Source organism: Bison bison, unplaced genomic scaffold, assembly GCF_000754665.1.
Source record: "Bison bison bison isolate TAMUID 2011002044 unplaced genomic scaffold, Bison_UMD1.0 scf7180017864177, whole genome shotgun sequence".
Lineage (NCBI taxonomy): Eukaryota > Metazoa > Chordata > Mammalia > Artiodactyla > Bovidae > Bison > Bison bison.
The window spans coordinates 1,010,100-1,035,857 of record NW_011494749.1 but is presented as its reverse complement, the minus strand read 5'-3'; the positions used below and the strand labels follow the sequence as shown (position 1 = coordinate 1,035,857).

At 41.2% G+C, this 25,758-nt stretch overlaps 1 protein-coding gene across 1 annotated transcript in view; it reads right to left on the bottom strand.

Moving 5' to 3' along the window:
• The window catches only part of THADA (thyroid adenoma associated), a 333,765-nt gene that overhangs the window by 147,354 nt on the left and 160,653 nt on the right, over window positions 1-25,758 (bottom strand). Inside the window, exon 29 of the mRNA XM_010842320.1 lies at window positions 8,711-8,879. Coding sequence (XP_010840622.1) covers window positions 8,711-8,879 — 169 coding nt within the window. The remainder of the gene's footprint in view (window positions 1-8,710; window positions 8,880-25,758) is intronic.

Here is a 25,758-nt window from a genome sequence, read left to right as displayed (position 1 = left end):
AGTAGAGGCACGGAAATCAACTCACTGAACACAGCACAGCTAGCAAGCAGCGGAGCAGGGACCCAGACAAGCTGGCCCCGAAGCCCCTGCTCTTCCTCACTGCATAGAATGCCCTCTTTGAGCACATGCTCCTGGCTTCTGCAGACTTATTCAGAAATTATATAGGGCCTCATTAATACACTGTGTATGTGATACACCTGATATAAATAGTAGTTAAAAAGAAGACAGACAAGAAACAACATACTAACATGCTCCTGCACACACTTTACTGCCTTACACACCACGCTTTAGGGGCTAGGCATACCATGGCTCCCCAGTGCACTCTGAGACCTGACTCGTCTCCTCACTTCCTCTGCAAAAAGCTTCTGCATTGCCCTCCTCCGTGCCTTGGCTCTCACCAAGCCCCTTGTCTCCACCACAGAAAACTAATTGAAAGGTTCTTCCCAAGCCTCTTTGAGCTCTCCTCTCAGACATGCGTTCTTGACCACCTGCCTAGAACAGCGTGTCTCTGGGTAGCGTCTGCGGCGTGGATGGCTTGTTTTCCATGGCAGCTCACAAGCCTCTTGAGGGCAGAAAACATGTCACATATTAACTTTTCTTTGTATTCTCCAGAGAACCTAGCTGAGTGTTATGCACTTAATAACCACACAATAGGACTGCCCTCACTGTCCAGTGGTTAAGACTCTGTACTTCTACTGCAGGGGGCATGGGTTCAGTCTCTGGTCAGGGGAACTAAGATCCTGCATGCCATGCTGCCTGGCCAAAACAAAAACAAACAAATCTTTCCCCAAACCCAAACAAACAAAAATCCCTAGGCAATAGCTATCTGCTAAGTAAGAGAACAAACGAACTCTCTCCACATTTACTCCCTATCTCTAAGGCCCAGCCACAGACAGTTAGGGTAAGGATCATTCTAGAGAGGGAAGAGGCAATGTGATACTTTCAGATTTGCCTAAGCTCACAGGAACCAAGACAGACTGTGATTCTGTAGGGAAAGGACGTCAAACAGTCCCCCATAACCTGCACATACAGCTTGGGGACCTTATAAAGCATGCAAGCTTCTATGTAACAGCCTCGCTCTGGCCTGCGTATCCACCAGTGCCCACTCCACAGGAACTTCCCATGATTACAAGTAAAGTAAAAGTTGCTCAGTCGTGTCCAACTCTTTTCGATCCCATGGACTGTAGTCCATGGAATTCTCCAGGCCAGAATATTGGAGTGGGCAGCCTTTCCCTTCCCCAGGGGATCTTCAGTCTTGAACATATACACATGTGTAACCAACCCAATTTCTGGAGAAAAGATGTTTATTCTTTATTTTAAAAAATAATAACATTTTCCTTTGTCTCTTGGTGGGATTTGCTCAAGACTTACCTCTTCAAAATGACTGTTGTGATGCATTAAATACTGCCGTCTGCCCTCCTTGCTCACCAATTCCTGATTCTCCTTATCCTACTTGCCCCTTTGGTCTACAGCAGTGATTACTTCTTAATAAATGACATACCTATTTATTATACTTCATACAATAAATTAGAGTAAGTTTGCTTTCTTTTTTTTAATTTAAATTTATTTATTTTAATTGGAGGCTAATTACTTTACAATATTGTATTGGTTTTGCCATACATCAACATGAATCCACCAGGTACCATTTCACACCAGTCAGAATGGCTGCGATCCAAAAGTGTACAAGCAATAAATGCTGGAGAGGGTGTGGAGAAAAGGGAACCCTTTTACACTGTTGGTGGGAATGCAAACTAGTACAGCCACTATGGAATAAGTTTTCTTATAATACCATTTATTATTGCCTGTCTCCCTGCCTCTAGAATGCACACTCTTTGAGAGCTGTGACCCTTGAAGCCAAGGTCTGTCTCTTTTATTCTCTGATGTATTCTAAGCACCTAGAGCAGTGCTCAGTCAACAGCTGAATGAACGAACAAACAGATGGTGTCAGCTTCCACTTTACTCCACACCTTGAAAGCCCTGGAGAGAGTCACTCTAGCCCAAAAATGTTTTTTCCCTCTTCCAGAGAAGTTGCTTTAACTCCCAGCTACATTTTGACCATTTATCCTTGCCTAACCAACTAGTCAAACGCAAACCTCTGTTGCTCTCAGTTTTCTCATCACTGTGATGGGATTAATATCCTTTGTTCAGAAGAGCCGCCATAGAACCTCAATACATACACCTCCCCCCGAAACATATAAACACACACACTCTCTCTCAATAACTGGCATTTCTATACATGTGTATATGTATGTGTGTGTGCGTTATATCTACATACTTACGTACATATACTCTGTTCTACCATTACTTCCCCATCTCTAATTCCAAACAGTACAAAAGCCAGGGGATCCAGCAACTGGAAAGCCTCTGAACTCTGCACACCCCTGGCTGATACAGTCAGTACAGAGCACTGGAAAACAGCGACGGGACATTGGCGAGCGACGGCCACGGTGTACTACTGTCAGCGTTCCAGACCTGGCAGCTAAAAGCTGTCCCCCACACCCAGAACAGGCTCCCTAAATAACACACATCAAATCAAAGCCTTTCAATATTTATAAGGAAGGGATTAATTCATCTTCAAGAGAAGCATTTTAATTAAAAATGACTTTTCTGGGCTTATATCCAGATAGAAATATATTGCCAAAAGGTAAGATTTAACAAGGTCTAGTTGGTTGGTTGGTTTGTTTGAACTTAAGGGCCCAGGGCTTCCCAATCCTTTTCACATCAAGACACTTGCAGAATATAACCTTTCTTTGGCACTTGGAGATAAAGAGACGCTGCAGGTGACTGCCTGGAGCCTCCAGCCCCTGGAGGCTTCACTCAGACTCCCTGGGTGCTGAAGGAGTCAATAAAGACTTACACGTACAGCCATGTGAAGCTCTGCCTTAGTGTTTCTTGGACTGGGGACCTAGCAATTTAGATTCTTCTCCTTTCACAGGAACACAAGTACTCAGAAAGAATGAGTAAATCTGGCCACTAGTGACAAGAGTGAGCCTTTCTTCATGACTCATTCCAGAAAAAAAAGCACACTGACCAGCCGTCCATTTATAACTTACAACATCAGCATAATTTCATCTTTTGTTTTTGATTTTCCATTCCGAGATTCTATTTTCTGTGTAGAAAATAAACAACGGAGACAGGCCAAGCTTAGGTCACCAAGTGGAATCTGTCAAGGAATGTTTCATCTCTGGACAGCTAGAGAGAATTTCTACTTTATGTTTCACAATTTTGCACTTTTAAGAAATATGAGAAAGATGTTAAAATTCTTCAAGCATAAGGTGCTGTATTATATGGTCACATTTGAAAAGACGGAATTGATCATTCTTCCAAATTCTACTTACTCATGGGTTTTGGTGCAACAGTATTAGTAAAAACTTTTTTTTTCCCCTAAAAACATTCATTTCCTATTCAGAAAACTCCAGCAGAATTTATACTTAAGGCCACCTCCATTACTGACTTTTTATTTGTTTCCACTGCTTCTTTTTACAGCAGAGAAAAAAGGGTGGTTGGTCTTATTCCTCTTTCCTGAACAGTGATTCCTTCAGACAACTAGCTGACCAAAGTGGCCCATCATTTTTCTTTCTTGGTGTTCTGCTTTTCTTTTCCACAAAGGTAACACCAAGATCTACCTCTGTTTTTGTCTTTGTGCTGTCTCTCCCAGCCCAGACCCCTATACCCACCCCCTTAAAGATCTTAACTCTGGCCCTAACACAGAGTCTATGAGGGTGTTACAGAACTAAAGCAGAAATACCTTAGCTTCAGCCTCCTTTTAAGACTGATGCCTTCATCTTTTGCCATATCTTTGTTTCTGTTATTCATATGCTCCCTAGTCCCTGAGGGTTTAACTGGCTCACTTGGCTTCTAGCCCACAGCTCCCCACACTGGGAGGTAAAAGCCTTAAAGGCAAACTCATGATTTCACTGAGCCTAGAACAGGGCAGGCATTCCACAGTGAACTGAATTCAATCTTGACCACTTTTACACGGTCCCAGCAGCTCCCAGGCCTAGGACCTATATGGTTGCCCAAGTTTGAGAGGCTTTGTTACACGCTTAAGGAAGACAGAGGTGTGGCAACTGTGAACCTGGCTATGACCTAGGTCCTGAGGATTCTGTATTTCTAGGTTAGGAGTATTAAATGGGAGACCAAAGAGAAATGATGGGAAAGAGGTGAGCAGAGGGAAGGAAGGTACACTAAGTACTTTGAAAGGTCTTTTACCAGTTGTAGCTTTGCAGGATTTCACTGGCATCCTTTGTCCCTCTATACAATATGGATGGACTTTTTTGTCCAGTGTTGTAGTATATCAAATTAGACTTAAGTAGACTAATTGAGTGATAAGGGATTAAAAACAGAGCAAAGATAGATTCTTGATTTGGTTCCCCTAGGCATAAAAAGTCATTATTCACATAACTATCAGGGAGGCAGCAAGTTCTAAACACTAAGGAGCGCAGGCTTTAATGTCTTCTCTGTACCCTGATTATCTCTGTGACTTTCTCTTTCCCAGGCTCACCTCAATTTCCTCATCAGAAACACAGAGAATGGTGGGTGGGTGTGTGCACGTGTGTGTGTGTGTGTGTGTGTGTGTGTGATAGTGTGTGGGCCTAGGCTATCTGAAGCCCATCCCTGGTTAATATTTCATGTCAACCCAAGGATACAGCAATCCTACTCAGCTCTGTAACTAGAAAAGTAGAATCTTTTAAACCCAGAATTCTCAAAGTGCAGAAATCAAGGCTCCAAATTTAGGGAGCTGAAATAAAAGAATTAAAGTATTCAACAGATTCTGCTGGTAAAGATGGAGACAATGTAATTCCAGGAAAGGGACGTGTAGAATTATGGAGTTATTTGGATTAACAGAAGAAAAAAAGAATATCTTTGCCTAGAACATACATATAAATGCAAAAGTGGTTTTTCTGCTTTAATAGCAGCTGAATTTCCTCAACTGCCCACTTCGGCTTACCCAAATAAAAGAGTTTAATTAAAGAAAGAGCAAGGATCACTTTTTATGTGTCTATACCATAGGAAAAATAACTGAAATGGGCAGGAAATGAAAAAACTTTAGAATTCAATCTTTGACTTCAAATAGTATATATTTCCTTATGAAACAACCAAAGGTGAGTTAAGTACCCAAGAACCAGAATAAATATTTCCTCATGATTGTTGGCCAAACTCTTCCCCCATACAAGAGAACTTTGTGAACTCCAACACGATTTCTTGGGAGTGATAAGTAACCTAGCAATAATGTCAAGTCCCCAGTGTGAAGAATTCTGGCAACAAGAACAGATGTTTAATTTTACTTAAAAGACAGGGTAGCCCTGCCAGTGTTGTTCCCAAATGAGGTAATGTCCGTGGCTCTTATCTAGTCTTTATTGAGATTTAATGTCATTTACCACTGGCTCTAGTGAACCTGCAGGATAATCTCACCTTTTCTGACGTGTGTTACTTAACATCCATTTCAATATGGCAATTACGAGCCTCTGGTTTTGAAAATGATTAAGGAACAAATCCCACATGTTCTTTCCTTTTTTTCATGTCCTATAATTTGAGTCTTTCTTCCACAGTTCCCCCAAATTCAGAGCTCAGCATATTTCTTGTTTGCAAGGTATACGACAGAGATAACTCTGAGGTTTAATGTATTTATGTAAACATTTTTCAAAGATGTCAAGATTTATAATTCAAGAAAATGTTCTGTGAAAGAATTTGTTTTCTGATTACAAAATGATTTCCTGCTTTTGAAAAAAATAACAACTTTCTATTTACTTAGCTGGCTCTGAAAGTCCCATGGAGATGACTATTCCTTTCAAGCCGTAATATCGCTTTTCCAGGTGCAGGACTTTGACGGATTTCAAAGGTAGCTTTATGCAGAGAAGGAATCTATATGCTACAGGAGGGAATAAGACAGAGAGCCCTCCCCATCTTAACCCCTCCCGCTTTCCCCACAAAGAACAACAGAGTGAAGCAGAACTATTGCAACACAGATGAGACACCCGAATAGACATGACAAAAAGATTTTCACATGCCTTTGACTTCCTTTTTGCAACCAGGGTATAAGCCAATCTCGGTAAAGACAGGAATCTGTTTGACAAACACAAACACAATACCAAGCACCCAACACCCATATATGTGTTGTTTTTTCCAACAAGCCATTCATTTCCCTAACACTCAGGAACAAGAGCAATAGCCACAAGCACCCCAGCGTTAGAGGGTTTTGACTTTCCCACAGTGTTTCACATATTTTGCAGCAGAAGTGACTTTGAGAATAGCCAAGGCAGCCCAGAGACAGAGTAAAAGACTATATGTTGTTGCTGGACAGACTGGCAGAACGCAAGCCAGACCTTTTAGAGGTGTGTATGGGGAATGAGGCTGGGAGGCCCATTTGTACCGCTGGTGGAAGAGCCAAAGAAACAATGTCAATCTGACTGCTTCTAAGTTTGGCCAAGAGTGGCTCTTCAATAAAGAAAACTGGATGCCCCCTGACAATCCGAACCTTCCTTCTAACTCAGCTGCATCCCCTATGCATCTCTGAAAAGCCTGTTCTGCATGACTCATTACTACAGATTCCCTTCAAAGAAACAGCGGAGTCGCACAGAACTGTGTGGGCCTCAGGGTACCATCTTTATAACCAAGATAATGACCCCTACCCCTCTTCCTCACAGGGATACAGTGAGGACCAAGGGAGATGAGCGCTTAGGAGTTTGTACTGAAGAAACCACCAACGATCCATAATGCACATAACAGAGGCCAGAGCATCTGGTCTGGGATGCTTGGGAGTTGCACCATCTTTTCAGGAGATCTGCAAAATTAAACTATTTTCAAAATGACACTGAGACATTACTTTCCTCTTTCATTCTCATTCTCTCCCAAGTGTACAGTGGAGTTTGCCAGAGGCTACAAGGTGTGTGATGATGTCACCCCTCTAATGACTAATGGAATGTGTGCTCATGAGTTCCTGTGTTTTATTTTCTGTTTTAGTTTCTAATTAACTATCGATAGACAAAAGCCACTTGGGATGCTCAGAAACTTTCAAGAGGGTGAGGAGATCTTGAGACCAGTTTGAGACCGGCCACCCTAGAAGTTTTGTCCCACCCAACCCTGCAGTTCCCAGGTGGGCTGACTCTCAGCCAGTCTGAGTCTTTCTAAATGCTCTTCCCTCTGAAGGGTGGGTATCCCTCTCCCCTTCCCTTGGCTACTTTCCACTCTCTTCTTAGATGTCATTTTCTCTGGGAAGCCTTTCCTGACACCCCCAGGACCAATCCGGTGGCACTTAGCACATTCATTCTCTGGTCTTCTTCTCTTAATAAATGTATTTACTTGGTTTTGGCTGCACTGGGTCTTCGTGGCCGCACAAGGGCTTTCTCTTTGTTGTGGTGAGCAGGTTTCTCACTGCGGTGGCTTCTCTCGCTGTGGAGCACAGGCTCTAAGGTGCATGGGTCTAGCTGCCCCATGGCATGTGGGATCTTCCTAGACCAGGGATCAAACTCGTGTCCCCTGCATTGGCAAGCATATTCTTAACCACTGGACCACCAGGGAAGTCCTCTTTTTTACTGCCCTCAACTCCTTCAACACAAGAACTTGGTCTCTATTTTGACTTTGACACAGTAGTATAAAGAAGTCACTCAACAAATAAATACTTGTTGAATATATACAACAAACAAGGAAGGAAGGCAAAAACCAGGTTTCTTTTACATTCTCAACTAAACAGAATTAGTAACTAAAAACATCAGTTTTCATTTTATCACAGATTTATTAAAACTATGAATAATAATAATAATAATATTTATGCATCTTTCTATGGACCAAGTACTATTCTAAGTACCTTATATGCATTAATTCATTTATTCTTCACAGAAATCCCTAAAAGGTATATACTACTATTATTATCCTTGGTTTAAAAGAGAAGACACATGTATAGGTATTGAGTAGTGTATCTGAAATCGACACCCACACAAGACCGGATCCAGAGTTGCAGGCTTTAACCACTCTACACATTTCCTGCAATGTCAGCAGCGTGGACTGCAGGCTTACAACATATATTTGGATCTCAAGGCCATCTCCCAAATCTGTTCACAAATCAGAAGCATGACCTGATATTTAAATCCCATCCCAGCCCTGCTTCACACCAGCCACATGAACAGCAGACCCCACTAATACCAACCTACCCCATATTTACAGCCAGGGTTAAAAAGGACTGTTCCAATAAGAAGCCTATTTCTCAATCATTTATTGTCCTTGAGTCTTGCCTAGAAGAAATGTTAAGTTAAAAGCAGTAAGTCATTTTGCTTATTTATTCAAAAGAGAAGTCTGCCTTGTAGCACAGAGAAAATAGGAAAGAAGGACTTGACATTTAAGGTACAAAGCTGCCTGATGTGTATCAAGGAATGCTCACAACTTCACTGTGAACAGGGAGTGGCCCAGAATGTTCTTCAGGCATACTTGATGGAAAAGACACAACTTCTTCAGAGAGGAAAGCCAGATGGAAAAGCAGGCCATAGAAAACCTAGGTTTTAATGCAAAAGATGTTCTGACTGAGTCACACTGTGACACTGCATTCATGTTTATGATGAAAAAAGCACCCCTAGGAAATACCTGTTCTTTCAGCATTAGAAAACACTTCTACGCATAAAGTGAAAAGTCTGTGTATCAAATCGTCAGCTGCTAACAGCACCAAAGTTCAGCTTGCAGTTATTTGACAGAAGTCATAAAGACTGACTTTACTTACTTGGAGAAGTGTCCCATGAATATGGTTTTGCCGGAAACACTGGTCAGTGCAGTCGGGGAGTTTGGCTAACAGAGTTTGGATGGTATTAGGGATTTCGTCCATCATAACAAACGGGACCAAGGCACGCGCTGCCATCTCACGGGAACGGTAGACAGGTGAGTGACCACATCTGAGAGGAGACAAACACACAAGGCCATTCCATACACATGTCTACATCCACACTTTGCACATGCTGATGTTCTCTCTAGCTCTGGCTGAGACATCCCACGGCAGGAACGGGGGAAGGAGTTGCTTCCGATTCCAAATGATGTTTTTATACTGCCCTGATTTCAAATGATTTTTTGTTTCTTTGTTTATATTAGTTCTACAGGTGACTCTGCTCTTTTCATAAACATCATTAACATCTACGGTTCTACCACAGGTGGTAGGCTGTGGGCTGTCGTATTGCAAAGGGTGGAAATCAGGAAGGCAAGTGTGATTCAAGTACGCCAAAAGAAACCAGGCAGTTTCAACCAGGGACAGTTATATAAAGCAAGGGTAGAAACACCTGAGGTATAGTATAGTTAAATATGTCTGGCTAAATCAGGTTCATGAAGAGCAGTGGAACTGCAGGCTGAGAAGTGGGTCAGGCCAGACTGGGGAGTGTCTGAAATGGCCAAATACAGGCTCTGAATTTATTGTCAAGAGAACAAGAGATAGACCCTTGAGTCACCAAGTCCTTGCCTCACACCCAAAGAGCTTGGAAAGAAGCCAGTTCCTAAGTAAGTGAAAGTCATGGACAAGAGGTTATTTTGAGATTCTACAGAGGTGATTAGAAAGGCAAGTCATCTACAGGCCGCTTTTCTGTAAACACTTGGAACCTGAGAGTCCACAACCATTTTGTTGAAACTGTGCACCTGAGGGCCTTCACAGTCTTAATTGAAAGGAAAGCCCAATATGGTTAAGTCTTAGCTTAAATAAATTCTTGACTAGAACCCTCAAGACTTAAAGATCTTTCAGCCCATTAAAAAAAAAAATTCAACTTATATAAATGTCTTAAATGCCAAGACAAGAATGGGGAAGACAGAAGACAGCAGACTCTGCAGGGGAAAGAGATGGCCTATTATCTTTTTCCCAAAATTAATCAATATTCCAAGAAAAAAATGACTGGCAAGATCTGGACCATTAGGCCCATGGGGCCATTGACGCTTAGCATATAGAGAGATAAAGCCCTGACTAAAGTGTAACACTTCAGAGGCATCACTGACATGTATCTTAATATGGCAGTAAAAGTACAGATATAAGTTCTGTACAAATGTAATGATCTCAGCAAAATTTCATCTTGGGGAGAAGGATAGGTAGGAGAAAGCAGGGAAAGAAGAGAAAGAGGTACAGGATAAGTCAAAACACTGTGTCATTTTTCCCCCTAAGACAGCAGGCTAGGGATGGGACAATCAGCACACACTTCCAGGATGGAGAATAGCTCACCTTACAACACGATGTGAGCAGACACCAAAGACGAAGGCTACAGTAGAGAGCTAGAGATTTCCCAATGGTTTTGACTGGACTTTGCCAACTCATCCATTTTCTCACGTATCTTCCCTTTAAAATGATTAAACATTTGATCTGTAATTGGCAAAAGGAGTCAAATGTCTGCTTTGGCCATGGTGGGGGTGGGGAGGGGCGCATAGTGGGGCAGTGAGTGAGAAAACTTCAATTGATGGAGAAAAGAAAATACTCTGAAAAAGCTCTGAGATTTAATTAGCAAATGACCTCATCCAGTACAGCCATCTGTCAGAAGCTTCCTGGGCTGTCTGTCCCCCCACCCCTCTGACACATAATACTTTGTGTTATAGTGTGCTTTATGTTACTGAAAAAGCACTTGTGTATAAATGTTTCTTTTCAAATACAAATAATTCTGACATGGTTACAGATGTTTAGTTTCTAATTAGCAGAAACCATACACTAAAGAATCCCCCTGCTTTTGCTCCTGACCTTTTACAAATGATGATTTCCCAAAGGAATCTGGCATCCATACAGGAGAAAGAATGGAAAGTCGGAGAAGTGCCAGAATTTTCTGCTTTCTGATACTCTGTACTAGGGTACTTTCCAAATGCACACAATCAGGTTAAAGAGCAAAACAAAACTGCCCCTCAAAAAAGTAATGCAATTACAGAAAAAGAGGAGAAGCCGATTTTTAAAGTAATATTTAATTAAGTACCATTCATTCTAAAGCAATGACTAAATGCAATTTAAAACTCCTCTCTCATGGCAAATTGTTTAAATGGAAGGACAGATTCTACTACACACACACACACACACACACACACAACTATCAAGTTAAAAAAAAAATTTCCAGGATACTGTTTTGTCAGTCTTTAAGGACAGGAAATTCTTGATTCACATACTGTTGAAACCTGGCTTGGAGAACTTTGAACATTACTTTGGTAGCATGTGAGATGAGTGCAACTGTGCGGTAGTTTGAACATTCTTTGGCAGTACCTTAGGGATTGGAATGAAAACTGACCTTTTCCAGTCCTGTGGCTACTGAGTTTTTCAAATTTGCTGGCATATTGAGTGCAGCACTTTTACAGCATCATCTTTTAGGACTTGAAATAGCTCAACTGGAATTTCATCACTTCTACTAGCTTTGCTCGTAGTGATACTTCCTAAGGCCCACTTGACTTTGCATTCCAGGATGTCTGGCTCTAAGTGAGTGATCACACGATTGTGGTTATGTGGGTCATTAAGATCTTTTTTGTACAGTTCTGTGTATTCTTACCACCTCGTCTTAATATTTTTTGCTTCTATTAGGTCCATACCGCTTCTGTTCTTTATTTTGCCCATCTTTTCCTTTGTATCTCAAATTTTCTTGAAGAGATCTCTAGTATTTCCCATTCTATTGTTTCCCTCTATTTCTTTCCATTGATCACTGAGGAAGGTTTTTTTATGAAACAAGAAATTTCCAGATGTACATGAACCTTCCAGAGTATGTGAACCGAGAGCTTCCAGATGTTCAAGCTGGATTTAGAAGAGGCAGAGGAACCAGAGATCAAATTGCCAACATCTGTTGGATCATAGAAAAAGCAAGAGAGTTCCAGAAAAACATCTACTTCTGCTTTATTGACTACGCCCATGCCTTTGACTGTGTGGATCACAACAAACTGTGGAACATTCTGAAAGAGATGGAAATATCAAACCACCTGACCTGCCTCCTGAGAAATCTGTTTGCAGGTCAAGAAGCAACAGTTAGAACCGGACATGTAACAATAGACCAGTTCCAAATTGGGAAAGGAGTACGTCAAGGCTGTATATTGTCATCTTGCTTATTTAACTTATATGCAGAGTACATCATGCAAAATGCTGGACTGGATGAAGCACAAGCTGGGATCAAGATTGCCGGGAGAAATATCAGTAACCTCAGATATGCAGATGACACCACTCTTATGGCAGAAAGTGAAGAGGAACTGAAGAGCCTCTTGATGAAAGTGGAAGAGGAGAGTGAAAAAGCTGGCTTAAAACTCAATATTCAAAAAACTAAGATCATGGCATCTGGTCCTATCACCTCATGGCAAATAGATGGGGAAACAGTGGAAACAGTGACCGGCTTAATTTTGGAGGGCTTGAAAATCACTGCAGATGGTGACTGCAGCCATGAAATTAAAAGACGCTTGCTCCTTAGAAGGAAAGCCATGACCAAGCTAGACAGAATATTAAAAAGTAGAGACATTACTTTGCTGACAAAGGTCCATCTAGTCAAATCTATGGCAGTAGTCATGTATGGATGTGAGAGCTGGACCATAAAGAGAGCTGAGCACTGAAGAATTGATGCTTTTGAACTGTGGTGTTGGAGAAGACTCTTAAGGGTCCCTTGGACTGCAAGGAGATCAAACCAGTCCATCCTAAAGGAAATCAGTCTTGAACATTCATCGGAAGGACTGATGCTGAAGCTGAAACTCCAATACTTTGGCCACCTGATGTGAAGAACTGACTCACTGGAAAAGATCCTGATGCTGGGGAAGACTGAGGGCAGGAGGAAAAGGGGACGACAGAGGATGAGATGGTCGGATGGCATCACCGACTTGATGGACATGAGTTTGAGTAAGCTCTGGGAGGTGGAGATGGACAGGGAAGCCTGGCATGCTGCAGTCCATAAGGTCACAGAGTCAGACATGAGTGAGCAACTGAACTGAGGTGTCGAAGTGGGTGTGATGAGATCTAGCTTTTCTTCAGGTATACATGGCCTGGAGTGTGAGGGGATATAAATAGTCTTTTCAGCTCTAAATGGAATATATTTGAAGTGAAAATCTATCTTTCCCATAGAATTTTCTAGTTTTGATTCAGCAAAGGTGCCAAAATCAGGCAGAGATGATCTTTAGGAATACATCATCCTGTTTTGGACACTGGGGTTTGTGACTTGGACAAGTTGTAGGAACCTCTCTGGATCTGTTGTGCAGACAGTAATGGCAGTTATCCATCCCCAGTGAGATGGTGTCTATGAGAACATCCCAAGGAGGAAGGTACTTTGAAAATACAGTTTCAATAATGTGCCATGCCTCTGTTACAATGGGATCAGTATAGTCTAGAAATGGCAGGCCTCTCTGTGGCCCCAATGAGAGAATTAAGACTGTGGTGTGAATGCTGCTGTTGTTGTTACTCAGTCACTCAGTCGTCTCCAACTCTATGTGACCCTATGGACTGCAGCACACCAGGCTCCTCTGTCCTCCTCTGTCTCCTGGAGTTTGCTAAAATTCATCTCCATTGAGTCGGGGATGCTATCTAACCATCTCACCCTCTGCCGCCCCCTTCTCCTTTTGCCTTCAATCTTTACTAGCATCAGGCTCTTTTCCAATGAATCAGCTCTTTGCATCAGGTAGCCAAAGTACTGGAGCTTCAGATTCAGCATCAGTCCTTCTAACAAATATTCAGGGTGGATTTCAAAAAAGAAAAGAACAATAAATGGATGATATGATGGCAAGGAGGATTTTTTTTTTTGCCTCCATGATAAAGTTGTAAGGATGACTCTGGAGGCCTCCTGAAAAAGGTGAGACAGCTTCTACTCTTTTAAGTTTCAATTCTACTCTTTTAAGTCTCTGGAAAACAAAACAAATGGGTTTTGAATCTCGAAGGTCATTTCATCTATTATCATAGTTTGGAAAGCATTTTCTCAGTACCCCAGCTGTGTTCTAGGCCTGAATACTAAATCGTTCACAGAATCTGCAGAACACACAGACAGTGGTGTCTTAAACCTCTAGCTCTCTCCCTTCAGTAAACCCTGTCCATGTTCATTTTAATCGTACATGTATCAGTTGCCTACTGTGTTCCTGACCCTGTGTAACATGAGATGACACATTCGTAATAGTAACACCTGCACTCCACAATTGTATAACCCTTGGCAGCTTATAAATGCCTGCACATCCCTTATCTCTCTATACAGCATTCCTGTAAGATATGAGGGCATTATAAACCTCAGTTAATGGACAAAAAGTAAAATGCAGCTCAAAAGGCTCAGAAAACCCTCCATGATGTATAAGCGGTAGCTCCAAGACCAGAACTGCCATCCATGGCTCTGCGATGGAGCTTGTGGGCTATTTCAAGTTGTAGCTCACATCTGGGTATTGGAGGACCATAAAAATATCTCCCAGCTAATGAAAACATGGGTCTGAATTTACAAGTATGTGGAAAATCTCTAAATTAGTGGGTTTTTTCCTTTTTAACATTCGTAGACTCATGAAAACCTTTTAGAATCTAATGTAAACTGTAGATTCTCTCACCAGAACAGTAGATTTACGTGCATACGCATACAATTTCCCACCAGTTTTAGGAGGTTCATGGCTCATGCTCAAAACCCTTGGGGCAGAGTTTCCCAGATCCAGGTCAAGAATCTGCAGTTGCTTCTTTGCACACAGTGTGACTGTGCCTGGCCGGTAAGCACTCTGCTTTAGAGATGTGGGGATGGAGAACAGGACGCTGTCACAGGGAAGCGTCAGCTCAGGGGGAGCCAGCCGGACAGCCTCACGATCCCCAGTTAGCAGTACCCATGGGGACATCCAAGGGTGTGAAGCGGTGCACAAAAGAGAACAAGAGGGAGAGTTTGAGTCGTTTCCTGGAGGAGATGAAGGATCTTCAAGGGAGGGTGATACATACCTTCGGACTTTAGGAACCCTGGCGGGCCCTGGAAATTTTAGAATACACGATTCTGAGCAGGGAAAAATCATTCTTCTGACATCATCCAGTTTCACAGTGTGGTGGCTAAGCTTTTTTTTCAGGAGTTTCTCTCTTATATTTAGCCTCTGAATCTATTCCGGTGGAACATTTTACCGGTAAGTGGCTGGACATCACTCATAGCTGTCAGGCATGGAGACATCCACTGAGTGCCCAGCAAAAGCATATACTGAGTTATTAGGAACGAGGGAACCAGAAAGAATCACTGCCCAGGTCATGAGGAGTGTAGAATCTAATAGGAAATTCAGGCCAATCAGCCAGTGCCTTCTGGGATCATGAGAAGTGAACATAGGCTGCTGTAGAGGAACTGAAGTGGGACCCCCAGAAAGGAGGGTGGGTGGTCATCAGGATCCCGCTGGGACTAAGTGGGGTCAGACAGAAGGAAGATTTGGGTTTGACAAGAAAGTGGTGCCCTCCCTATGCCTTTCTGCCCATGAACCCAAACTGTCCCCCAGGGCCCGCAGTCAAAAGGAAGGGAACTGAGGTTTATTAAACGATTACTGTGTGCCAGAGCTGGCTATGGACTTCAGAAACACCACTTTATATTAAATCTTCATTATAAGGCCAGCATCATCAGCCCTATTTGAAGATGAGAAAAGTAGGGTTTCCCAACATACTAAAGTCATAAAACTAGCAAGTGGCAGATTCTGCATTTTAATTAGGGTTTCTCCACCTGCAAAATTTAGTCAAAGACTTTGAACAGTGCAGCTGCCTCAAGATCCTCAGAGCCTTGAAAACACCAAATGTTTCCAAAGTAACAGGTTCAACCTAATCACACTGAGGTATGAATGATTTATGGAACCAGCCAGTCCCTAATTGTTAGACTGTGGAGCAGAACAATAAAGATGACGATGATAGTAACTAACATTTACTAAGCATCTATGGAGGGCCAGACCTATCGTTAAAAGCTCTGCGTGTATTACATCATTTAATCCTTACAAGGCAGAATGGCTGAGAGAACATTAATCGCAATGTGGGGGAGGTAATTTTGAATGTAAGGGACTCTGCTGCTGATGAAAATAATCATCCACTTTCTCGAGATGCCCCTACTTGACCAAGGTGTCAGCATCTTAGGGACTAAACTGAGTTTGAAGAAGCTATGTCTGACCTCTCCTCAAATCCCTCACTAGCTTTATTCAAGAATGTATGCCATTATGGTCTGTTTCTCCTACAGCATGGCCAGCTGCCCTTAGGGAATGGTCATCTGGTTGCTCAGCTGGTAAAGAATCTGCCTGCAATGCAAGAGACCCCAGTTCAATTCCTGGGTCGGGAAGATCCACTGGAGAAGGGATAGACTACCCATTCCGTATTCTTGGGCTTCCCTGGTGGCTCAGCTGGTAAAGAATCTGCCTGTGATGCAGGAGACCCTGGTTCAGTCCCTGGGTTGGGAAGATCCCCTGGAGAAGGGAACTGCTACCCACTCCAGTATTCGGGCCTGGAGAATCCCATGAACTCTACAGTCCATGGAGTTGCAAAGAGACGGACACGACCGAGTGACTTTCACTTTCCTTTTTTTCATCTATAGATAATCTTCAAAGCTGAGATGACCCTACCTCACCAGGTATCTCTGAAGGCTGGGTAGGAAGAAGTAGGCTGAGGCCACAGGTTATACTATGTATACAAAAATAAAAAAACTTTCTACGCACGTTTTGTCAATCCAAATATTGTTTCATCTTTAGTGCCTTTGCACACCACAGCTTACACTCACTGGAATAAATGGCCTTTTCACCCTTGTATACTTGGGGAACTCTTCTGTATCCTCTGAACTCCGCTCAGGTGTAACTTCTGTTCAATCCTTTGCTCTCCCATGCTCTGTCACTTGGGCTTCCCAAATAGCTCAGAGGGAAAGAACTCACCTGCCAGTGCAGGAGCTGTAAGAGACATGGAGTCAGTCCTTGGGTCGGGAAGATTCCCTGGAGGAGGAAATGGCAACCCACTCCAGCATTCTTGCTGGGATAATTCCATGGACAGAGACGCCTGGAGGGCTATAGTCAATGGGGTCACAAAGAGTAAGACATGACTGAGCGACTGAGCGTTCATGCACATACGTGTCACTTCAATGGCATGCTCACAGGTGTCAGGGCAAACACCCTGCTTATATTCCTCTCTCAGGTATCATGTTGGCTAGACCAAAATGATATTTAAAAAAATTTTTTAAATTGAAGTATAGTTTATTTATAATGTTGTGTTAGTTTCTAGAATACAGTAAAGTGATCTGGTTTTACATATATATATATAACATATATATATATTCTTTTTCATATTCTTTTCCATTATGGTTTATTACAGGATATTGAATATAGTTACCTGTGCTAGACAATAGGACCTTATGGTTTATTTTATGTTTAGTAGTTTTGTATCTGCTAATCTCAAACTCCTAATTTATCCTTCCCTGACCTCCTATCCCCTTCAGTAACTGTAAGTTTCTTTTCTATTAGACCAAAATTATCTTGAGAGCAGAAATAGGATCTTTTTAGTTTCTGAGTAATACAGCAAATAAGACAGGAGTTAAGAACCTGTTCTAGAATCCAGAAAACCTGTTTAGGTCCAAGTTCTGCCTAGTGGGTGACCTTATATAGGTCAGTGAACCTCCTATGTTTTTACCATCTATAAAACGAGGAAGGGTAACTATCTCATAGGCTGTTGTTATGAAGCTTAAATGAGACAATGCATATAAAACACAATGCCTTATAAGGCAAAATGCCTTATACTTAAAAGCTTGAGCCACACATATAAAATCTCTAGTGTTGTCTATCTCAACAACTGGCTGAGGATAGAGCCTTATGATAGCCAACAGGCTTCAGGGCTCATAAAGGCTTGTCCCTCTCCCTCCCCACCAGAGGAACCGGAAACAAGAGAAGACTGAGTTTCTTTGGGGCCAAATGACTTGTTTATGTGGGGTCTGCTGCCTTTATTCCTCAGGTCCAGGGCCCAAATTCTACTTTCTGTCAATTCTAATGCTGTTTCTAATGCCATTTCACCAAAGATTTATTTTTCCTTTTTATTGTGTGTGGTTCCTAGTTTCAGTCTTGCCTTCGGAAACATGTACACGTGTGGGTACGTGTGTATGCATAAAAGAGAGAAACCACTAAAAAAAATAAGGTTATACCAGTGAATGTGAAAAAAAACAGTTCAGCATGTCCTGTCGGTATAAAATATGTTTTTGTTACAAGTGCTATTCCTGAAGTCCTTTTTGCACATTTTCAGGTGAGTTCAATTTGGCCACAGTTGCCAGGCTCTACTTGTCCTTCTCCTCTACTGATTTTCAGTTCATCAAAGGGCCCACCAGCGCCTGAACCACTTGTTCCTTTTCCTGCAACTCAAACCGCCAGCACTTAGAAGCTGCATTCACTGTAATCTTGCCCTCTGCACAGCTCATGGATTTCTTTATTCAAATATATTTCTTGGAAGGGTAATGGGTTCAGGACTTTTGAAGTCTGATTTTAAAAATAATTCTTGATTTGGGTAGTAAGGGAGAAATAAGAGCAGCAGACAGTAGCTAAGCTAAAAATTGCACATTTCTAGCTTTCATGGACAAGTGTGTATATATATATATGTATATAAATAATTTCTGCAGGTAGAGTGTTTAGTGTTTAGTGTTCAAATGGCTACCAGGCAGCTCAAAGCTGTAATTACTCTTTACAAATTAACTCAAATCAACATGTTAAGATCTTTACAAAAATTTACATAAAGAAATGCTGAAAATAATCAATAAGCCAAAACAGGACATCTGAGAAGTACAGTGTGTACTTCTGGGACATCTCAACCAGAGTCTAAGCTGTAGAAAGAGCATCCTTTTAAGGTCATCTCCACTCTGCCTCCAAATTACCAAGGCTTTCCCCAGGTCAATGAGCCACAGGCTGTTAATTCCAAAGGGCTGAAAATGGCAACTGCCAGGAGTTGGGAATCGGCTTCCAACACTCTGACACCCTCCGCTTGTCCCTGTAAGAATTGGGCACACACTTGTCCACATATGTGGCAAGGACACAGGGTGATGGATGCAGTGGCAATGGCTGCTGCTGCTGCTGCTGCTGCTAAGTCGCTTCAGTCATGTCCGACTCTGTGCGACCCCATAGACGGCAGCCCACCAGGCTCCCCCGTCGCTGGGATTCTCCAGGCAAGAACACTGGAGTGGGTTGCCATTTGCTTCTCCAATGCATGAAAGTGAAAAGTGAAAATGAAGTCGCTCAGTCGTGTCCAACTCTTAGCGACCCCAGGGACTACAGCCCACCAGGCTCCTCCGTCCATGGGATTTTCCAGGCAAGAGTACTGGAATGGGGTGCCATTGCCTTCTCCGGTGGCAATGGCTAGTTGTATTCATATCATCCCTTTTAGTGTTAGGAAATAAAGCAAGGGAATTTGCCAACAGGGGAAGGTATTCAGTGTGGTGCTCAGTTTAAAGAGATCTTTGAATAATACTCTTTAATTATTTAGAATTACAAACATGTTCTAAATAAATGAAAGGATGCTTTCTGAATACTAATCCCTGGTTGCTTCCTGATATTCAAACATAGAGTACGAAAATTGTATTTCATCTGAAATTTCATTTTATGCTTTCATTATTTTTTGCCTAGACGACAACAAATACAATTTGAAACTTAATTTTTCAGATTCCAACCAAATTGTCTAGACAGCTGGAAAGATGGTTTTTTTCCCCTCTCCTCTGGAGCACTAAAATGCAGTTGTAACTTAACAATGATTCATTCCTGACTGTGAAAAACATGGTAAAGACTTTCTGGCAACATAAACACAAAGACTTTGGAGGTCCTAGAGATTAAAAGGGAATCATTACTTTCAGTCATTACCCAGAGTAAAATGGAGTATTATAAAGTAAAAAAAAAAAAAAAAAAAAAAAACATAAACGGTATAAAACTTTCCTACATAATGAAAATAACTACTAGACTTAGTTTGAAATTTTGGCACGATCTTCCTCCCGGTCCATCTGTGGGTTTTCCTCTCTGACTCTGGATCAACAAGCTGCATTCTGGTCTACTGGCCTCCGCAAGGACAGCTGGAAAAGTGTTTTGGATCTGCCCCCGGGGCTCTCCAGCTGGGATAAGCTGTGTGCAGGGCAGGAGCTGATGGCTGCTGCTTGTGGAGACTGAGGGAAAGAGCTGTGCATTCCTCTCAGTAGCAAAAGCCCTCCTGATGTTTCTGCCCAGCTCCACTAAAGACGAGAGATGAACACATTCAGGCAGTCACTGAGTCTTTAATGGGGTTGAGGTGACTCCCTGGCCTCTCCACAAGTCTTCACCTTTCCTTGCAGGTAGTGGTGGGTTGGAGAAAAATAGTCCTGAACTGATCAGAGGTCGAATTCTCTAAGTGACTTCACACAGTTGAAACACAACCCATTGACCTTTAGGGCATGTAGTTCCATATTCAGTGAGTGATTTTCAGTTCACTAATCCAGGACAGGATAGTCAATTTAAGAAACTACACAAAAATACAGAGAAAACCTACTCTCTTCTTAAGATTATATCTATATCTATATCTATCTATCTATCTATCTATCTATCTATCTTTTTCACTCAATCATGTCCAACTCTTTGTGACCCCATAGACTATAGCCCGCCAGGCTCCTCTGTGCATGGGACCCTCCACGCAAGAATACTGGAATGGCTTGCCATTTTCTCCTCCAGGGGATCTTCCTGACCCTGGGATCAAACCCATGCCTCCTGTGACTCCTGCAATGCAGGCAGATTCTTGACCACTGAGCTACCAGGGAAGCCCTCACCCTAAACTGAGCCCAGTATACGGTGGACAAATCCTAGGTGCTGAGTACATCTTTCTCAAATCAATGGAACTTGACTTTTCAGGTGACTCTTTTTGAGAAGATATTAAAATCTTTTGAGTTAACGTGAGTACTTAACATAGGCTGATAATTTTAAAATAAACACTTATAAATGTGAACAATTTTATGAACTTCCTTTTTGACAAGAATCTGTTACATTTCTGAGAGATTCCAATATCCATATAAAACCCAAGGAAGAGAAAGGGAATGCAAAGTGGGAACATTTAGAGTGTCTGCCAGGTATCAGGCCACGAGCAAGGCACTTTCAAATATTTTATCTCACTTTTAGGACTCACATAAATCCTTTGAAATGAGAATATAATACTATATACACATGTCAGTTTTTGCTCTAGATGGTCTAGTGGGAACATGTACAGAATGATGAGTTACCAAATAAAATATCCACAAGCAAATAAAGTGCACTGTGCCGATTTCTGCTGTGGTTAATGGATGTGGAATCCTGTATAAGCAATTTATCCCATTAACCCCAATGGTCAGAACTCATTTTTGCAGATCCCATACACAACGAACTGGTGGCCTAAATGTGTTTCCTACTGCTCCAACTAGTGTTTAACAACATAAAACCCAAGCGTGTATAACTCACTATCTTTAAGGAAGGCAAATTAGTCACCAGGAAATAGCTGTCCAGGAAATTGTAGTCTTTGTAGCACAGGCAGCGGCCAAAGATTTCTGGAGAACCCTGTATTAGACTGGGACAGGCTCCCCAAGGGCTGTGGGAATGTCCTTTGCTGTCCTCTATCAATATTAGCCAAGTTGGGTCAAATCATCTACAGTCTTTTGAAGTAGAGGATTTATTTAGAGACAAGCTCAAAATGTCCAAGAATAAAAATCTTTAACATTTTTAAAGACAAGAGACACAGGTCAGCACACTGGCAGGATCTTCATGGGCTTAGGAAAAAATAATACACATAGTCATCAGCTTCAAGTGACTATTTTGGTGGAGTGAAACCTACTGTTCAGCAGAAACTTCCTTCTTTTTTTTTTTAAGCAGAAATTCTTACACAGTCCCTTTGTTGCCTCGTTAGGCAGACTACTTTTAAAACATCCTCAAATTAAAATATGAGTATCTAAATGTGGCTGTAGGCCAGTTACATAATGTCCTTTCACATCCTCATCTGTAAAAGGAGATTAGAATAAGTGATCTTGAAGGTCCCCTTCAATAACAAAATCCTATAATTCAATGGACATTTAAACATTCCAGGCAGACAGCTATCTTTTTTATTTCAGAATATCTTTATGACCTCTCTTGACTTGCTCCATTGCTTAATCTCATAACAATATTGATGCGGATAATAGAAGTTTTATGTCTAATACAAACCACACTCAATCTTTCTATAGTTGGGGGCCAATTTTCTCTAGTTTGAGCCTCTGTGGAGTTGGAGAACAAATGACCAGTGTTTTCTATACACAGGAAAACCCTTCATTAGCTATATTGGAATCCTGTCATTAAGTCACCCCTTACTCTTCCCTTCCGTGGGCTAAACCAACTCCAATTCCTTTAATCATGTAGAACCTCTTCTCCAGAATCTAGTTAATTACCTTGCCTCAATGGAGAGCTGAATGAATCTTTCCAGTACTATCAACTAAAACAGTGATTTGTGCTCCTGCTAGATGAGAGAAATTTGAGCGTTTCTTTTAATCTGATCATTCTCCAGAGATTGCAATTTGTTTTTGCTGAAGCTAATTAATACCCCTGAGTGACCCTCCTCAGGTTTCACAGCATCACTTTAAGCTAAAATCAGTAAGAGTGAATTTTTTTTTTAAACCACGAAATACATGGAAAGTTTTGAAAAATTCCAAGAAATTGTACTTTTTTGACCTGAAAAAATAGCACAAATGAGCAAAGCATATTGAGATGTTAGTAAGAGATCTGCCCCTGGAAAGATTCTTATCTCAAATGAAGACAGAAATTAGGTAAACTGAGTCACACATCAGCCTCCCTACAGCGTCCAAGCAGACCACTGCCAGCCCTATCTTTAAACACTTCCAGGGTAAGTTTTACATCCTCCTTTGGTTGCCCCAGTGCCCACATTCATTTCACAGTCCAAAAGTACTTCCTTAAGGATAATTATACTCTTTTCTTGTCACAACTTAATTTTGTTTTTCTGGTTCCACATGCCAGGGAAACAAATGAATTTATACCTAAAAGAATAACCTTTTGACCTGTGCCCAAAATATAGTCTGAATGAGAAGAAATCAAACCAACCAACAACAACAACAAAAAATGGGTCAAACTTTGAACCAAGACTTTAGCAAAGAAGATACATGGATAGCAAAGAAACACGTGTAAAGATGCTCAGTGTCTAAAATTAGGAAGACCAAGCACACACAGTGTCGACCAGCATGTGGAACCAGCGGAACTCATCCTCTGCTGGTGGAAATGTAAAATGGTACAATCACTTTGGAAAATAATTTGGCAGTTTCTTAAATGGTTAAAAAATGTACACCATTTTCCACAAGCTACTCATTCCGCTTCTGGATGTTCACTCTAAAAAAAGCATACATCCATATAAAAACTTGTATATGAATATTTCTAGCAACTTTATTTGTAGTAGTCAAAACTAGACACAGCAAAAATGTCCCTCAACAGGTATGTAAGTAAATCATGGTATAGCTGTACAATGGGATACTATTCTGTGATAGAAAGGAACAAACTACTTATATGTGTAATGACATGGGTTAATCTCAAAATTATTATGCTGAGTGAAAAAGTCGGACAAATAAAATACATATGACTCCACTTATATAAATTCTAGAAAATGCAAATTAATCTACAGTGATGCAGAACAGCTGTTGCCAGGTGAGGCGGGCTGGGATTGTTGCAGAAGGCCACAGAGGGACGCAAGGAAACTTCTGTGAGTGCTAGATATGATTACCATCTTGACACTGGGGACGATGTTATGAATGTATAAACTTACCAAATTGTACACTTTCAACATGTGCAGTTTATCTTATACCTCAATTCTATTTTTTTTAAGAATAACATTTCACATACATTAGAAAAGTTAAGTTACACACCCTATCTTGTTCTCCTATTTGAGCCACCACTCACACCTCCAAACCATCCCAAATCTTCTCTTCTGCATATTAAACAAGCCCAGATATTTACTTTGAACTTTTATGACCAGAATGGCCCATTCCTTGTGCTCTCTTCAAGAATCAAATCAATAAATACTTAAATCCTAACAATAAACTGAGTAAGAATTAGAAACTTTTTTTCAGGACCAGTATTTCAAGTCTTCCACGTGCTCTTCTAGGACAGGCTCAGAGACAGTAAGTGATTTGACCAAGCTCACAAAAGAAGTGAACGGACAAGCCAGGATTCAAAGTCAGGTCTGACTGACTCCAGAGACCAGGGTAGTTAAAAAAACCAGCATGCCCCAACTATAAAGCATTTTTACCACCATAGGATGGAACAACAATAACAAATACTAAAAGAAATACAATTTTATAATAACTCTTACATATACTTGACAACCCACACCATTCTACCAAGCAATGGCAGAATGGGCCAGCTTTCATAAGTACTGCATTTAGCATTAGAATTTTTCATGTGGTTAAGGTCAAACAGATTTATCCTCCATCTTGAGTAGACTGAACCTGATTTCTAGCATCTTTTTTTGTGCATGTGCTTATTTTGGTAATTTGTTTATTCCACAGTGAAAAGGTTAATTTTCAACTCATCCTTATTTGTATCATGCTGAATTCTGAACAGAAACCAAATTAGTGTACTATTATTTAACACAGTCCCAGTGAATGCACAATGGAAACTGCTGTGCAAAATTCGAAGATGAAACAAAATAGATTATAAACACACATACCCACATACTCTACCACTAATGAAAAAAATACTAGTGTTACAAGTATACAGTTTCAGTGGTGATGTTATCTTTGTTCAGAAGCAAGGTACATCACAATGTGGTTGGAGCCTTCCAGCATTTAATTAGCTTACTAATTATAAGGAGAGTCACATTACCTTTAAGTCTTTCCTTAAGACTAAGGTTGTGACTAAGGCTTAATACATTAATTTCATGGTAATTGTATTTTAAGATGGGGACCATGTTAATAAAGAACTCTGGTCACATCCTCCAATATGTCCATGTGACTGAAGGTTCTGGCTGTGACACAACTTGATATATTCACTAGGAGAAAAATCACTGCTATTATCCACTGCTACTTTTAGTGGCCAAAAGCTATTTTTATATTGCATTCAAAGCATAAGTAACATTCAAGAGAATCTTTACAAAGGGTAGACAAATGAATATAAAAAGAAATAAAATCCTTAAGTGATGTTCTTTATTCCCATTTGAATTCAATTAATAAATTTAGCATCAATTCAGTATCACCTTACTCCCCTATTTCCCTCCTTGGCCAGTAAAAAAAAAGTGCAAACTGTATGAATCATTCTTCAATCATGCCATGGACATAACCTTCAACCTAAGATTAAAAATACAGTGCTATGTGTGAAATTCAATACTGTTTAACTTCTGGGTTGCTAAGATTTAATGCAAACAACATTTCAAAGGAAAATGAAACAATCTAGATCACTTCCGTTCATTTTTATGATTTTCTCAGTAGATTTCTATGGCTTAGGGTACAAATGCTATTTGGATCCTCAGTACATTGGTGAAATTTGGAATCATTTAGTTTATAATCTGTATCACCAGTTTGTATGAGGGACAGAAAAGTTCTCCACTCCCTTACATACTTTCAAGTATTTCATTTACTATTCAAATGATTAATCTGACAAAATCATTCAGTTCAGTTCAGTCGCTCAGTCATGTCTCTTTGCGACCCCATGAATTGCAGCACGCCAGGCCTCCCTGTCCATCACCAACTCCCGGAGTTCGCTCAGACTCACGTCCATCGAGTCAGTGATGCCATCCAGCCATCTTATCCTCCATCGTCCCCTTCTCCTCCTGCCCACAATCCTTCTCAGCATCAGAGTCTTTTCCAATGAGCCAATTCTTCACATGAGGTGGCCAAAGTACTGGAGTTTCAGCTTTAGCATCATTCCTTCCAAAGAAATCCC